The sequence below is a fragment of the Marmota marmota genome, unplaced genomic scaffold, assembly GCF_001458135.2.
Source record: "Marmota marmota marmota unplaced genomic scaffold, marMar, whole genome shotgun sequence".
NCBI classification, from domain to species: domain Eukaryota; kingdom Metazoa; phylum Chordata; class Mammalia; order Rodentia; family Sciuridae; genus Marmota; species Marmota marmota.
This window is the reverse complement of record NW_026000082.1, coordinates 37644218-37661831: the sequence shown is the minus strand read 5'-3', so window position 1 is coordinate 37661831 and position 17614 is coordinate 37644218. Positions and strand designations below refer to the sequence as shown.

The window sequence follows — 17614 nt, the reverse complement described above, 5'->3', positions numbered from 1 at the left end:
AAAAAAAAAAAAAAAAAAAAAAAAAAAAAAAAAAACAGGGCCAGACTCCTAATCCCTTTTCTAGACACCTATTCCCCCCCCCCATCTACTCAAGGAATGAGATGAGAGACACTGAGCAGCACTTCTCAGGGCTTCTCTAGTTCATTCCCAGGGACCTTCTCTGCTTAACCCAAAGACATCTTTGCCTGCAAAGACTTATACCATACTAGTGTAAACTAGAGTTCTCCTAACTAATCAAAGTTAGTTTTCATTTGCTTCCTCAAAACCTGGAATAAAAACCTTGAAGAAAATCATGCTCAGTCATGAAGAATCCAGTCCACTAACTCATAGCCATCCATAGAGATGCTGCCTCCCTGAGAAGGGATGAGGCAACACCAATACCCAAGAACACACTGCAAGCAGCAGAGATATAATTCTGGTGTGTCCCTTTAATCTCAGGAGTCACCTAAAGGAAAGGCTACAGAACCAGGAATCATGGCACCACCTTTCACCAAGCAAAGGTCCTGACAATGCAAGCACAGGGCTAAGGAGGGAACTGAGGGCTCTCTACAGGGCTTATCATTCATATTTTGCCACTATCAAATAAAAGCAAACATGACAATACTTTGTCTTTTTTCATGGGGAATATTCCAAGGGAAATTATGTTAAAAAAATAAATTAAAGAAAGATAAATTAGCTATAAAATATAATTCATAGCCATGTAATAAAAGTCATACTATGGTCAATGAAAACTATAATTTATAATCTCTAAAACATTACTTCTCTATTCAATAAGACCTTGTCTTTAATTTTAAACTTTCATGCCCCCAATGACACCTAACACTAAACAAATACTCAGTGTATACAAAATACTTAATTGAAGGGACTTAATTTCAGTTCCTTTGGTACAGTTAATCTGCAGGAAAAGGGATGGTTAACAGAAATTTCTGGATACCAAGACAAGTTATTGCTTCAGTGTTAAATCAGCTCCTTGTCTAAGCAATTAGAAGTCAAGAGCTATAAATTGTATTTATTATAAACTCGAAAAGATTGAGCTGTTTTCTGGGTACAAAAATCGAAATGATAATCTACCCCCACCCCAAGGAACTGCATTTACCTTAGCCATGACTTCTGGATCTGGTTCTTCCACAGGGTCAGCCCATTCAACTGTAACTACATTTCCCCATACTTTTACTTTTCCACTCATCAGCCGACGTCTGGCTTGTGCTGCTGACTTGTGATCCTCATATTCAAGGAAGCAGAACCCCCGATTCTTCTTTTTGTCATCGGGTTGATGATAGAGAATAACGTCCACCAAACCCTCTGTTAAACCAACAGCCAGATATATAAGCCAAAAGCATCCACCACACATCTAGCGATTAGGCAGACCTAAATCCACTTGCCGAGAAGCAAAATATAATTGAAAAAGCCTCAAAATGAGTCACTAATTACCTAGTACACAATTATATCAGCATAATTAGATACAGGATTTGGGACAATATTTCATGTTCCCTATTAATTTTAGGATCCTAAAGGTACGGCCACAACAGGCCCAACTACTGTATTTTGACATTTAAATTTAACATTCTACAATGTTTTAAGAGTATTAATTAATATACATGAACTCATAATTTATAAAACTATCAAGAACCTTAAAAAACAAATTATTAATATAAATCCCTGTAAGTGCTTAGATTTCTAGTCCACACTTCTCTAAATTCCATGTGTCTGCTTATTTAACATAGCCCTGTTGACAAATTTAAGATGTCCCATACACCACCATGTCCCAAATCTGTCTTCTCTAGACCTCTCTAATGAACACCATCCACTGAGTTCTAAAGCACAAATTAAGACATTTTTGATTTCTTCCTTCATCTCTCCCATTCACTTCCAAACCCATTAACATCTCTCCATCTCCACTGCTATTGCCCTAGTCCAGTCTTGTATTTTATCTCCTATGACAGCCTCATCTAATTTACCAGCTTCTACTCCCTGCACAAGGGTTTGAACCCAGGGGTGCTTTATCACTAAGGTACAACCCCAGTCCTCTCATTTTTTTATGGTGAGACAAGTCTCCCTAAGTTGCTGAAGCTGTTCTGGAACTTGTATCCTCCCCTACCTCAGCCTCCTGAGAAGCTGGGAATACAAGCATGTGCCACCATACCCAGCCCAAGTTTCTACTCTCGATCCCATTGCTAAGCCCTTATCCACAAAACAGCAGACATAATATTCTGTAAACATGAAACAGGTGTTATTACTTGCTTAAAATCTTCAAATACCTTCCCATTATCTACACAATAAAATTCAGATTCCTTACATGGTCTACAGAAGCCCTGCCTATCTCCTCTAATTCTACTCCTAATTTTATCCTTCAGTGACATTAGCCTTCTCTTAGGTACTTTCACAGACCGAGTTCCTTCTTGCTGTGGAGCACTAGCATGTCTTGCTCTCTTGGAATGTGCTTAGCCCCCCCCCCTTTCTCTTGGTATGCTACATCCTCCTCATCCTTTAAATCTTAGTTGAAATGTCACCTTATCAGAAAAGCCTTCCATAACCATGTAAACAGGGATAGTACCTATTCCCTAGCTAAATATCCCATATTTTCCCCTTCAGAGTGTTTTACCACATCATGTTACATATTTCTTTAATTTTTTATTCTTGACTCCCTTCCCAGAATATAGGCGGTGGAGAATAGGTCTCTCATTCACCACAGTATCTTAATACATAGCACAATGCCAGCATTTAACAGGCACTTTAATAAACACCTGCTGAAGGAATGAGTAAATGAACATGTAGCCAGAAAGGAGCTACATAATAAAATAATAAAACATGATGAGGTCAAAGAACTGTGCCAATAGAGATATTTGACCATCATAATTATAATGGGCAGAGGCGGTGGTTACAAGGTGGGATGCTAGAAATCAAAGATTCAGAGTGTGTAGACTTTCTCCCGACAAATTCCAGAATGTGATCTGGATATGGCAGAGATCAAGTCAAGGACTAGAGATGAGGTGGTTAGAGAACTAGGATTCTAGGACCTTGAATAGCCATCCACATAGATATTAAAAGAACTAGAAAAAGTCAATTTAGGACAGAAGAAGAACATGAGCTTGAAGCAATCTTCAGATTTAAAGAAAAGCTAAAATCAGAACACCAACAGATTACAGCTTCAAGGAAGGAAAAAGGATAGAATGTCTGGATGACAAAAAAAAAAAAAAAAAAAAAAAAATTAAAACTTAGGTAATANGTTTTTTTTTTTTTTTTTTTTAAATATTTATTTTTTAGTTTTTGATGGACACAACATCTTTGTTTGTATGTGGTGCTGAGGATCTAACCCGGGCCGCACGCATGCCAGGCGAGCGCGCTACCGCTTGAGCCACATCCCCAGCCCCTGAATGTTTCTTAATATTAAATAAATGTGGAAGACAAATCCCAATAAAAACTAAAATTCTGATCAAGCTACGAGAGGAACTAAATCAGAGCCCACTAATGACACCAAAATCTTTAGTGAAAAAGGTTACCTGGTTAAGCAGGTAGACTAGGTCCTTAGATGCTGGACAAGAATATGCCAAAAAATAATGATACCAAATGACAAAAAGACGTATCTTCAGATAGGAGTAAAAATACTATTTACAGAATTTACTACTGTTCTAAAATAAGCACAAAATGGTAAAAAGCATTGGAGGAAGGAAATTCTCTAAGAGAAGGCTGGCTATCAAGTAGTAGAAAAGGAGAGAAAGATTAAAGATGGACTCAATGGCTTAGAAATAAAAAGAATACGATTAGAAAATAAATTGTGTGATTAGGTTGTGAGAAAAATAATAGAACAGACTCACAACCATTTCCTGAACTGAATCCTAAAAGTTGGTCATCTCATTGTGTTCTCCAGAACCCAACTCAGCCTTCATTTTACCTAAATGTCAATCCTAAAGTTTAACTGCAGGAACAAACATCATTTTTGTCTAAAACCAAAAGAAAAATCTGGGGCTGGGGATGTGGCTCAAGCGGTAGCACGCTCGCCTGGCATGCGTGCAGCCCGGGTTCGATCCTCAGCACCACATACAAACAAAGATGTTGTGTCGCCGAAAACTAAAATAAATAAATAAATAAATATTTAAAAAAAAAAAAAGAAAAATCTGTAGAGGCTAAATAATGAAAACTTTTGATACTAATCAACCTATTGGTTAACTTCTTAGAATTGTGGAAGACTTTCTATAAACATTATTTTTGGGGTTATTTTTTTTAACTTTTATAGTCAGAAAAAAATAGCAAAGGTCACTATCAACTTAGCCAATATAAAAATACCCAAAGTAACAATAGAAAATAAAACAATATTAACTGCAAATATTTTTAATTGAAGCTTATTCTCTCAAATAGTAACCTGCTAGACAGTGGACATTTGTTTATTGCATACCAGTTTCACAGCTTCCTGTGCAGCTTCTTTTCCACAGAAGGTGATAAATGCATACCCTCTGTTCTGACCAGACAGTGGATCCATCATAAGACGGAGATCCCAAATGGGTCCAGCCTTCTCAAACAGGGGCACCAACTCATCTTCATATAAATCTCTTGGTATTTTACCTACAAAGACCTGAAATAAAACCTCCTTATTAGAATCCAATATTGGCATTTAATTTTAGAGTGCAGCCTACCTAACCCTTCTCCCCTCACCCAGCCACGGGGCAGAGGAGAAAATGGTTAAGGTCGAATAAAGACAACTTGAATCTTGCAGTTGACTTGCAGAGCTAAAGATAACTCTTATTTTCATAATAATTTTAATATTAGCAACAAAAAACAATAGCCTATTCTGACAAGAGCATGCAAAATTTGTACTTGTTAATAACTTTAATTTGAATTTTTATAACTTGTTTTTTCTCATAAAAACAATAAAGGGGGGGCTGGAGTTGTGACTCAGAGGTAGCGCGCTAGCCTAGCACATGAGAGGCCCTGGGTTCGATCCTCAGCACCACATTAAAATAAATAAAAAATAAAATAAAGGTATTGTGTCTGACTACAACTAAAAAATAAATATTAAAAAAAATAAAGGGTATATATATCTTCACAGAAATATATTTATATTTTTTAAAAAACAATAATAAGATTGATATGGCCATCCTCAAATTTTCTCAACTCTAAAATTTTTTTATCATTTAAACAGTAAATTTGGTATTTTTCAGAAACTCCAGTGCTTTATTCCTTTGTCTATCAGGATATTAAAAAAAAAAATTTTTTTTAAGAATTATGGAAAACTTTCTATAAACATTATTTCTTGGGTAATTTTTTTTTAACTTTTATAGTCAGAAAAAATAGCAAAGGTCACATATCAACTTAGCCAATATAAAAACATCCAAGGCAATAACAGAAAATAAAACAATATTAACTGTAAATATTTTTAATTGAAGCGTATTCTCTCAAATAGTAACCTGCCAGACAATGGATATTTGTTTATCACATGCCAGTTTCACAGCTTCCTGTGCAGCTTCTTTTCCACAGGTGATAAACGCATACCCTCTGTTCTCACCAAAAAAAAAAAAAATTTTTTTTTTTTTTTTTTTTGGGAGACAAGGCCTCACTATGTTGCTGAGGCTGGCTGGCCTTGAACTAACTCCTGGGCTCAAGTGATCCTTCCACCTCAGTCTCCCAAGTAGCTGAGACTACAAGTGTACACCACATCACCTGGCCAGGATATTAAATTTTAAGGTATGAAATTAAAAAAAAAAAAAAAATATATATATATATATATATATATATATATATATACACATTTTAGTATTTGGAGAACTTGATATATCTTTAATTATAAAATTATTTAGGGGCTGGGGATATAGCTCAGTGAGTAGAGTACTTGCCTTGCATGCATAAGGCCCTGGGTTCGATCCCCAGCACCACCAAATAAAATTAAATATAAACACACACACATAGTATAAGTAGGGTTAAATTATAATATACAATGATAATTAAACAGTCAAAAACTTAGTATAAGCCAGGCACAGTGGTTTAAACCTATAATTTCAGCTACTTGGGAGGCTGAGGCAGGAGGATTGCAAATTCAAGTCCAGCAAGAGGCAATTCAGCAAGAGCCTGTCTTAAAATAATAAGCTTGGGATGTAGCTCAGCGGTATAGTATTTGTGTTTAACATATACAAGGCCCTGGGTTCAAGAGTCAATACCACAATAAATAAATAAGAAACAAATAAAAACACTAAAAAAACCTTAAGTGTTTACTACTATAATTTTAAGTTTCTGCAATGTCAACAACATCAAAAGGAGTGATTATGTTAAAACATTTGCAATTTATATACTTTAATAAAAGAGAAATGAATATTTACGTGAGAGAAATTTTCTAGTCAAACTCACCTTCATCAATATTTTATTTTACATTCTGAACAATGACCTGAACAATAGACAATGGAGGAATAACAGCAATCCAAAGACTCTAAAATTAACACTGAACATTAAGATTCTGAAGTTAAGCTCTACAACAGTTAATGCTACCTTGAGACAATCTTTCCACAATAAACATGCTTGCTTCTTATGATTCTCACACATCAGCTATTCCAATTCTTCTATCTCCTTGAGGTCCCTATCCTCATTCCCAGCTTCCTCCTTCACTGTATTTTCTTAAGTTTTTAAAAGTTAACATCCTGGGGCTGGGGTTGTGGCTGGCTTAGTGGGAGAGCGCTCACCTAGCACATGCAAAGCCCTGGGTTCGATCCTCAGCACCACATAAAAATAAATAAATAAAATGAAGGTATTGTGTCCAACTACAACTAAAAAATAAATATTAAAAAAATTTTTTTTAAATTGACATCCATTCCCAAGGCCTACAGCTATGTCATTTCTCTGATCTACATCTCAGGAACTACTTCTGTATCTCCCACTGTCCATTAAATAATTCTTCTCTTGAGGTGAGGGGCAGCTCAGCGGGAGAACACTTGCCTTGCATGCCACACATTTGAGCTCCAGCACGACAAAAAAATAATAAAGTAAAATAACAATTCCTCTTGGTTGTCCTCATTTTACCTTAAATAATCAGTAAGGCCAGCAATTTTTTAAATATATGTGTGTAGATACACGTATAGACAAGTATGAATATATCAGAATAATGCTCACAGTGGTTATCAATGCATGAAAAAACTTCTAATTTTACTTTTTCCTTAGTTATATTTTCTAAACTATGATGAAGATAATTTTAACAAATGTTTTCTTTTTTCCCTAAAATCAACATAATTAAAACCCATCCCAATTAATTAGCTCCAATGATCTTTCCTATTACTCTTCAGTAATATTACTCCTATTACTCTTCAGAACATAATTTCTGTTGTCCTCCACTACCAATCCATCTCCCAATCCACCCCTGGTGACTAAAGAAATAGTTCCCTAAACAGAAACCTCTTACTTTCAATCCCTCCTATTACCATCTACATCAATCATTCTTTTAGTATCAACATGAAGTCGCTCCACTGTATAATGCCTTGTGTGTACAAAAAAAATGGCTCCCTCCCTATCCATAGATCTTGTCCAAATCTTTTATGAGACAAGTTCACATACCTTGAACTCATATGCCATATATTTTTCTAGATTCTAGAAATACAGCAACTACCCACAATGTCTGGGCATTCATTAAGCTTATAGTCAACTGACATAAAGGAAAAAATTTAAAATAAACTACAATTCCAGCTGGAGGCAATGGAACCCGCCTGTAATCCCAGTGACTCGGGAGGCCAAGGGAGAATGATCTCAAGTTCAAAGCCTGCCTCAGCAATTTAATGAGACCCTGCCTCAAAAAAGAAAATAAAATGGGCTAGGGATGTGGCCCAGTGGTTAAATAACCCTGATTTCAATTCCTATTACTAAAACAAACAAACAAAACCTATGATTTCAAGAGGTATTAAGAAAAAAAAAAATAATGTGAAGAGGGGATAGATGATGACATTGTATTTTAAATAAGAGGGCATTTTTTTTTAAAAAAAAATTTTTATTTATTTTTTAGTTTTCGGCAGACACAACATCTTTGTATGTGGTGCTGAGGATCGAACCCGGGCTGCACGCATGCCAGGCGAGCGCGCTACCGCTTGAGCCACATCCCTAGCCCCAAGAGGGCATTTCTAAGGAGGTAAATTTGAGCTCAGATCTAAAGCAAAAATTAAGTAAATAGCTGAGGAAAGAGCACTCTTAAGTTGAGAAAATGGGAACACACTTAACATTTGAAGAACAAAAAATAGGTCAGTGACTGGAATAAAAGGGGCCATTCCAATAACAGTGGTGGAAAAAAGAGGCCAGAGGGGCTGGGGCTGTAACTCAGTGGTAGAGTGCTTGCAAGATACATATGAGGCACTGGGTCTGATCCTCAGCACCACATAAAAATAAAGGTATTGTGTTCATCTACAACTTAAAAAAAAAAGGAGGTGGGGGATAAGTTAAAACATTATTTATCTTAATCCTGACATGCTAGAAAGCCATGTAAGTTCTGAGCAGACAAATGACTGAGTGATGACCTATGTTCTAAAAGGAACATTCTGACAACTGGAAGAAAATTAATTGTACAGGGCAATCCCGCAAGATATGATGGTGGGTTGACCTAGCAGGGTGACAGCAATGAAGACACTAAGAATATGAGAGATGGTGGATGTTAGACTATATTGGAATCAAATACATCTTAGGCTCTCTGCTTCCTGATCACCACATGAGCTATTTCCCTCTGCCATACTCTTCTGCCATGATGGAGCTGGATGTATATGGACTGAGACCTCTGAAACCGTAAGCCCTTAAATAAACTTTTCCTCCTCAAAAACAAAAAAAAAACTTAGTTACCTTGAGCAAGTTTCTTAATCAGTGAGTTTCAATTTCCTCATCTGGAAATAACACCAGCAAAAAGAAATGATCCTCCAGGACAGCAGAAAGCCCACGTCATATTCCTTATTTTATTTATTCCAGGCATTGAGCACATGCTCAGTAACAGCTATTCATCTTTGGATGTATGAATGAACATACACCTCATACTTGTTTTTTAAGTTCCAGGGACTGAACCCAGAAGTGCTTAAACACTAAGCAACATCTATAGCACTTTTATTTTTTGAGATAGGGTCTAGCTTAGCTGCTTAGTGCCTTGTACAGTTGCTGAGGCAGGCTTTGAATTTGCAATCCTCCTGCCTCGGCCTCCCAAGTCACTGGGATTACAGGCGTGTATCTCCATGCCAGCGTTACTTCATACTTTTTAATTTGTATAGTAAATCCCATTTCATCTCCTACTGAAGAACATTTACTCTAGGAAAGATTTCACCTTCAAACTTTCCTTTCTACTAGATCTTTTTAATTGCACACAAATGTTATAAATTCATTAAAATTTGAGCAGGGGCTGGGGTTGTAGCTCAGTGGCGGAGCGCTTGCCTCGCACACTTGAGGCCCTGGGTTCAATCCTCAGCACCACATAAAAATAAATAAATAAAAACAAATATATCGTGTCCATCTACAACTAAAAAAAAATTTTTTTTAATTTAAGCAGAAATATATTTTGACTCTATTGTCCATTTCTCTGCTGCCTGTCACAGTAAAATTTCTCATGCGTTTGTTATCTCAAATTCCTCATCTCTCACATGTGGTTATGAATCTTCTCTGAATCTGGCTTTCACCACCACTGTTGTCAAGATTACAATAACTTTATGTTGTCACAACCAAACTAAATTAATTCTCAATTCTCATCTTATCTGGAAACTCTGATAAAACTGAGCAGTTACTCATTCTGTGGACACTTTGTTCAGCTGACAGCTGACTTCTGGGACTCTACACACCTATTTTTTCTCTTTACACGCCCCCCCCCCCACCTTCTCATGTCTCCTTTCCTGGTTCCCTTCATCTCCTCAACTCTAACTGTTGGAAGGCTGGGTACTCAGATCTTAAACCTCTGCACTAGCTACAAACATTTCCTTGGTGATTTCCTTAGAGGGATTCACTTCCTTCCAAAACTTACGGTTTTAAAATATCATTTAAATGCTATATTTCCCACATTTATAATCTCCAGTCAGGCTCTCCCCTGAACTTCAGGCTCATTTAAGCATCTACTTACTCAAGAGTTCCACTTGGATGTCCAAGAGACATCTCACTCATAACATGTCCAGGACTGAACTATTTTTCAACCCTGCTAACTTGCTCTTCTCTACAGTTTTCCTCATTTCAGTAAATGACAATTCCATTCTTTTTAGCTGCTCAGGTCAAAAAGCCTTGAAGTCATCCTTGGCTCCTTTCTCTCATTTATCCAACCTGTCAATAAATCCAGTTAGATCTACCTTTAAAAAAAATTCAGAATCCAACCCCTTTTCAACAGCTTCAACTACACCACCCTGTGTATCAACCAAATACTAATCTGTGTTTTAATCAAAGAACATTTATTAGCTGGGCATGAAGGCACATGCCTGTAATCCCAGTGACTGGGGAGGCTGAGGCAGGAAGACCACAAGTTCAAAGCCAGCCTCAACAACTTAGCAAGGTCTTAAAGCACCCTAATACCAAAATAAATAAATAAATATATCACAGATCAGAGCACTAAAAGATACTGATAAAGGTGACCTGAGGCAAGAAACACATAAGAATGATTAGTATTAATAATTAAAACTAGACTCTTTGGCTTTAGCTGATTAGAGTATTTTTATGTGAGTGTATCTGTAGCACTTTACCACTGAGCCACATTTCCAGCCCTTTTAATTTTTTATTTTTGAGACAGGATCTGGCTAAATTGCTTAGGGTCTGGCTAAATTGATGAGGTTTGCTTTAAACTCATGATCCTCCTGCCTCACCTTCCTAAGTTGCTGGGATTACATGCATGTACCACAAATCCAGCTTTGTGAGTATATCTGTAATTGTGGAATTCAAAATTGTTCTGAAGGACTGGGAATTGTAACTCAGAAGTGGAGCATGTGCTAATAAGGTCTGGGTTTGATGCCCAGCGTGCGCGCGCGCGCACACACGTCTGGGAACTAAGGTTTGCTTTATGTTTCTATTAATATAATGCAATGGTACTTAATTATATCTTTCATCACTCACATTTTCTCCCCATCCACTATACATATGCAAAGAAAGAAGGAACACAATGACACTATGAAAATACATACAACAAATAGCTAAGAGTCAGATACTTATATTACTACTTTATTATTTTATTTTATTATTATTAGTTTTTGGAGACAGGGTCTTACTGTACTGCCCAGGCTAGTCTTGAACTCCTAGACTCAAGGGATCCCCCTGCCTCCGTCTCCGAGTACAGGGACTATTGGCATAAGACACCTTGCCTTGTCCTTATACTACTTTTGTAACACTTGTGTCTTATTTTTAGATCCAGTCAAGTTTGCTTCATTAGGCAAACCTAAAGTAAAAATATCTGTGCTTTCAGGAAAAGTAACTTAAGAACTGAGTAATCACTTAATAGAAATGATTCACAAGAACAAGCTCCTTGTACTCTGTTAATAGCCCAACTTACACAATTTACATACAAATACTGTTTTATTTTAGAAAAAATACTTAACACATTTACAGTCAATAAAATCCATGAAGAAAAAGGCCACAAATTGCTGGGCACGGTGGCACATGCCTGTAATCCCAGTGGCTTGGGAGGCTGAGACAGGAGAATCACAAGTTCAAAGCCAGCCTCAGCAACTGTGAGGAGGTAGTAAGCAACTCAGTGAGACCCTGTCTCTAAATAAAACAAAATAGGGCTGGGGTTGTGGCTCAGTGGCCAAGTGCCCCTGAATTCAATCCCCAGTACCAAAAAAGAAAAGAAAAAGGCCACAAGTTGAAAACACTGCTTTATATGAGATATAGAAAATGGCCTCATTTCAGGATCAATTTAACATAAAAAAAAAAATTCAAAAGGCTAAAAAAATAAAGGTTTGTAAAACCTTAGACCAACAAAATCTAGTGAACATCATAAAAACAGTTGTTATTTTACTCCCTAGCCATCAAGGTTTGAGAAAAGTTTTAGCTCTCTACAATCTATCCATGGTATACTTCAACAGGAATAAAAAAAGCCTCGTGGGAGAGGGAAGGGAAGGAAATCAACTATTTCTTTTTTTCTTTTTCTTTTCGGTATCAAGAATTGAACCCAGAGGTACATAACACTGAGCCACATCCCCAGCCCTTTTTTAAATTTTTTTTAAATTTTGAGATAGAGTCTCTCTAAGTTGCTTAGGCCCTTGCTAAATTGCTGGAACTGGCTTTGAACTTACAAATCCTCCTGCTTCAGCCTCCTAAGCCGCTAAAATTACAGGCATGTGCCACCACACCCAACTCTTTTGAATTCCTACAGAACATCAGTGCTATGCTCTTCAAACAAATAAGAACTTATTATATTGGGCCAGGGTGGTGGCTCAGAGGTAAAGTGCTCACCTAGGATGTGTGAGGCACTGGGTTGGATCCTCAGTACCACATAAAAATATTGTGCTGACCTACAACAAAAACTAAATATTAAAAAAAAAAAAGAACTTAGGACTGGGGTTGTGGCTCAGTGGTAGACCGGGCGCCTAGCGCACATGAGGCACTGGGTTCAATCCTCAGTATCACATAAAAATAAAATAAAGAAATTGTGTCCACCTATAAAAAAAAAAAAAAAAAGAACTTATTATAACTGGCATAGTGGCCTAAAGGCTAAGGTGGGAGGTGCACTTGAGCCCAGAAGCTGGAGATCAGCCTGGGCAACATAGCAAGACCTTGTCTCAAAAATAAATAAAAATAATTTATTTTATAGCCATGATCCTCATGTTTATCACATTTATGTTATGGAAATGAATAAAACAGAACTTGTTTCTGTTTTACAATACTAGCTGAATAATAAAAAGAGACTATAATTAGGTGAGGGCCTAGGCACACTAAAAAATGCATTTCAAAATCAATACCCATCATCATTCTTGCATATTTCTCAAGACACTTAGCAACAATGTCTGTTAATGAGTGCTCATTTATAGGATTAATTTACAGTATATCTTCTCCAAAGAAAATCTCATTAATCCTCTCATCACTTAATTTTAATACCACCACAGTCTCAGGCATTGATCTTAATGTCAAAGTCCTCAATTAAGACCTAAAACATTTTAATGATTGTAACAAAGAACAAAATCCAAAACTTATTATAGAAAAGATGATACTAATTAGAACCAATATTTATTCGATCAGCAACACAATACATTAAACACCTATTTTTCAAAATCAAAACTTTCATTTTCAAAAAAGCTAAGCCAAATCTCATGAAATCTATCTTTATGGGAAGAATATAAGACTTTATATAGGATTTTGTTGTAACAAACTGCTTGACAAGTGTGGCTTAAGCAGGTAATTTAATATAGAAATTTTGCTGCAACAATATTTACTATATGCAATAACAGTTAAAATATAGAAAAATCTATCTTTTTCCTAAAAAGGCAGTGCAATATAAGAAATATCTAAAGCAAAGATACAGTAAGTCTCCACTGAGTACATTAATGAAACCAATTAAATGGGCTAAAAAAGTACATTTCCATAATTATGAAATAGATATAATCAGCTAATTTTGTGCCAAGCTGGGCACTGTGAAAATGTAAAAGGATTATATAAACTTAATCCTTATTCCTAAGAATTTTATAAGTAGTTGGAGAAACAAGACTAAGATAAATGTAATAACTAGGAAATACTAACAGGCATACCACATGCTGAATGGTGTATACCATTGATAAATTTTAAACTGCATTCCCCTCTTGAGGGTGTTTCAGGCCATCTTAAAAACAAACAAACAAAAAAATGGGCAGGGTTCATGGTTCAGTGGTGGAGCTCCTGCCTAGCACATGTGAGGCACTGGGTTTGATCCTTAGTACCCACATAAAAATAAATAATAAATAAGATAAAGGTAATGTGAAAAACAAATTAAAAAAGGAGAAGGCAAAGCAGTTCTACTTTTAATCTACTCATTTTATATGCAGGTCTAAAAAGAGAAGGAAAAAAAAAAAAAACTCTAATACTAAGAACAAATTTTAAAACCATAAGGGCTGGGTTGTGGCTCAGCAGTAGAGCACTTGCCTAGCACATTCGAGGCCCTGAGTTCGATCCTCCCACCACATAAAAATTAAATAAAGGTACTGTGTCCAACTACAACTAAAAACTAAATATTTTTTAAAAAAATTAAAACCATTAGGAAAAAAATACATGCTACAGTTCAAGAAAGCTGAACCACATTTCTATATTACTTAAAAAGTATATAAAACAGGAGCTGGGGTTGTGGCTCAGCAGTAGAGCACTCACCTAGCATGTGTATGTGTGTGTGTGCGGGGGTGTAATATAAATATAAATGTAGATTTCAAAGGATTCATGGCAGAAAACGAAGGTAAAGATGAAGGATGGGAAGGCTTTTAAAGAGGACCAAAGAGAAATAAGACTAAAATATTATTCACTTGTATCCTAGATTTCCAGTGATGACATTTACTCCTGCAAGGAACCTAGATGATTCAGAGTTCCAATTCCAACTCTATCAATAATCACGAAACATTACATTATATTATAGTAAGTAATGTAAAAGAAATTTTTTGTGTGGTATCCAGGGATGCTCTACCTAGAGCTCCCATCCCCAGACCTTTTATTTATTTTTTTATTTTGAGACAGGGTCTCTCTAAGTTGCCCAGGATGGCCTTGAATTTCTGATCCTCCTTCCTCAGCCTCTGGAGCCACTGGAATTCCAGGTATGTGCAATTGCACCAGTTAAGTAATGTAATTTTTAAAGACACTCAAAATAATATGTAGATGATTTCAGGTATCATTAAAAATAAAGATGCTTAGAATTTCTTTTAATAATTTAAATATTGAGAAATAGAATATTAATTGGAATAATATTAAAAAGGAGTTCAAAGTACAAAATCCAATAACCATTCCATACAAAGAGAACACATAACTAGAATTAGGTAACATAGATCTAAGAAGTTATGTTAAACGATGGCATCTTTTTTAAAATACTTTCTTTTTAGATGGTAGTTGAACACAATATATTTATTTTATTCATTTATTTTTATATGGTGCTGAGGATTGAACCCAGCACTCACATGTGCTAGGCGAGCGCTCGTCCACTGAGCCATAACCCCAGCCCCAAATGATGCCATCTTTGCTTTGTCTTCATAACTAGAAATAATTATCTTCATTATTTTTGTTACTTGAAAAGTAAGGTTTAACTTTTGAGAGCATATCATTTAAGTCTTACTAAGGCATTACTGCTTCCTTTAAAGTTACTCAAATGGGAATCAAGATTAAATTTAGGGAGTTAGGATTGTAGCTCAGTGGCTAAGCACTTGCATTGTACTTATGAGGCACTGATCCTCAGCATCACATATAAAGAAACAAACAAACAAAGAAAAAGAAAGAAAGAAAGGAAGGAAGGAAGGAAGATATTGTGAGCGTCTACAACTTAAAAAAAAAAAAAAGAAAAGAGATTAAACTTAAAGCCAGGTGCAGTGGCACACGCATACCTATAATCCCAGCAGTGTAAGAGGCTGAGGCAGTAGGATCACAAGTTTAAAGCCAGCCTCAGCAATTTAACAAGGCCCTAAGGAACTTAGGGAGGTCCTGTCTCACCAAAAAAAAAAAAAAAAAAAAAAAAGGCGGGGGGCGGGGGGGAACTCTGGCTCTGGTTTAGTGGTTAAGCACCCCTGGTACCCACTCCCAAAAAAAGAGTACACTTAAAATTTCTTGGAACTCTAATATATACATTATTATTATGTATATTACTATATGTATAAAAAAACAATATATTATTTTTATGTTAGATAATTATACTTTTTTGCTAATAATAAGACCAGTTAATTATTTAACTCTAATAAATATCTTAATAAAATGATACCAATACCTAAATAACATCGTAAATATTTTTTTTAACACTTATTTTTTAGTTGTAGTTGGACACAATACCTTTATTTTGTTTATTTATTTTTATGTGGTGCTGAGGATTGAACCCAGGGCCTCGCACATGCTAGGCAAGTGCTCTACCGCTGAACTACAACTCCAACCCCACATCTTCAATATTTAACTACTATCACCTAAGAAACACTTTGTTTTAAAGAAAATCCTGAATTTTAAGTTAAAAACTTAAATTTTAAGTTACTTAGAAGTCCATGATTTCAGTATTCTAAGGAAATGACCATCATAAATCTTTCATCAAATATTATATAAAACTATGTTCCTGGCATTCTGCTAGGCACTAAAATATAAGACAATGAAAGAGCTGAAAATGTGACTCAGTGGTAGAACACTTGCCTAGTATGCACAAGACCCGGGTTCAATCCCCAGTACTCCAAAATAAATAGAGACACTGAATCAGAAAAAGTCCATACTATCACAGAGGTTACTTTGGGCAGTTTTCTCCACTTAACAGATTAGAATATAAAGGCATATGGAGAAATTTTTATGAAAGCACAGATGGAACAGGAACTATTTCTTTGTTTAAGTATGGAGTAACATGCTCAATCTTTTTTCTTTGGTTCCATATCCTTCCCTTTTGCAATCTATTCCCATCAATAATGTTTCTCAGTAAATACTAAGTACATTCCACACAATGGGGGAAGGCAAAGAGGCAAGACAAACACAGTTCAAAATTATTGACGCTAAAAAACAAAAACAGGGCCAGAGGTAAAGCTCAGTGGTAGAGAGCATGCTTAGCATGTAAGAGGCCCTGGGTCCAAGGCCCAGCACCAAAAATTCAAAAGAAAAAACAGAAGAAAACAACTACTTCTTCCTTATTATGGTTATTGCTAGTAACATGGTTTAAGCAACCACTTCCAAGAATACATTTCTTTACAAGATGTGTGGGTATCTATATAAAGATTATCCTTGCTAAAAATTATATATATGAATATCCCCAAAGGAATCAAGTATTTTCTCCTATCTTATAGTAGATGGAACAACTAAACAAAATGGAAAGACTGTGGCATACAGCTAAAGAACACTTACCTCTGTTCCAATGCCAGGTTGCACACCAGAGTATACATTGTCTGGTGGAGGACCACCATATTTCCTCTGTCCCGTGGTTACATCCAGAGTATAACCAGTCCTCTCAAGCAAGGCCTAGAAGTAATTACATATGTTTATACTTGAATACATAACTATTCATACATGTATCAATCTATTAATCACTTTCAAAAGGCACCTCAACAAAAAATAATTTTTTTAAATAGGTACCCTAACATCTTAGGATACGTTTGTTTTGCAATACTGGGGATTGAAGCCAGGGACTTATATACAGTAGGCAAGCACTCTACCACGGAACTACATCCTCCCTTCTTTTTAAATTTTGACAGGGTCTCACTAAATTGTCCGAGCTGGCAGTAAACTTATGATCCCCTCCCTGTTTCCCCAGTAGCTGTTTCCCTAGGCATGTATCACCACACTTGGATTCTTTTCTTAAATTTTATTTTGAGACAGGGTATCGCTAAATTGCCCAGGCTGACTTTGAATTTGCAATCCTCCTGTGTCAGCCTCAAGAATAGTGGGATTAGGGCTGGGGTTGTAGCTCAGTGGTAAAGCACCTGCTTACCACATTTGAGGTGCTGGATTCAATCCTCAGTACCACATAAAAATAAAAAATAAAATAAAGGTACTGTGTCCTTCTACAAAAAAAAAAAAAAAAAAAAAAAAAAAA

At 36.0% G+C, this 17614-nt stretch overlaps 1 protein-coding gene across 1 annotated transcript in view; it reads right to left on the bottom strand.

Annotated features, from left to right (window-relative positions):
- Hnrnpr (heterogeneous nuclear ribonucleoprotein R) overlaps positions 1 to 17614 on the bottom strand; it is a 37970-nt gene that overhangs the window by 8973 nt on the left and 11383 nt on the right. Inside the window, exons 5-7 of the mRNA XM_015485538.2 lie at positions 16927 to 17040; positions 4507 to 4570; positions 1097 to 1308 (exon numbers count right to left, since the gene is read on the bottom strand). Of these exons, the coding sequence (XP_015341024.1) occupies positions 1097 to 1308; positions 4507 to 4570; positions 16927 to 17040 (390 nt within the window). The remainder of the gene's footprint in view (positions 1 to 1096; positions 1309 to 4506; positions 4571 to 16926; positions 17041 to 17614) is intronic.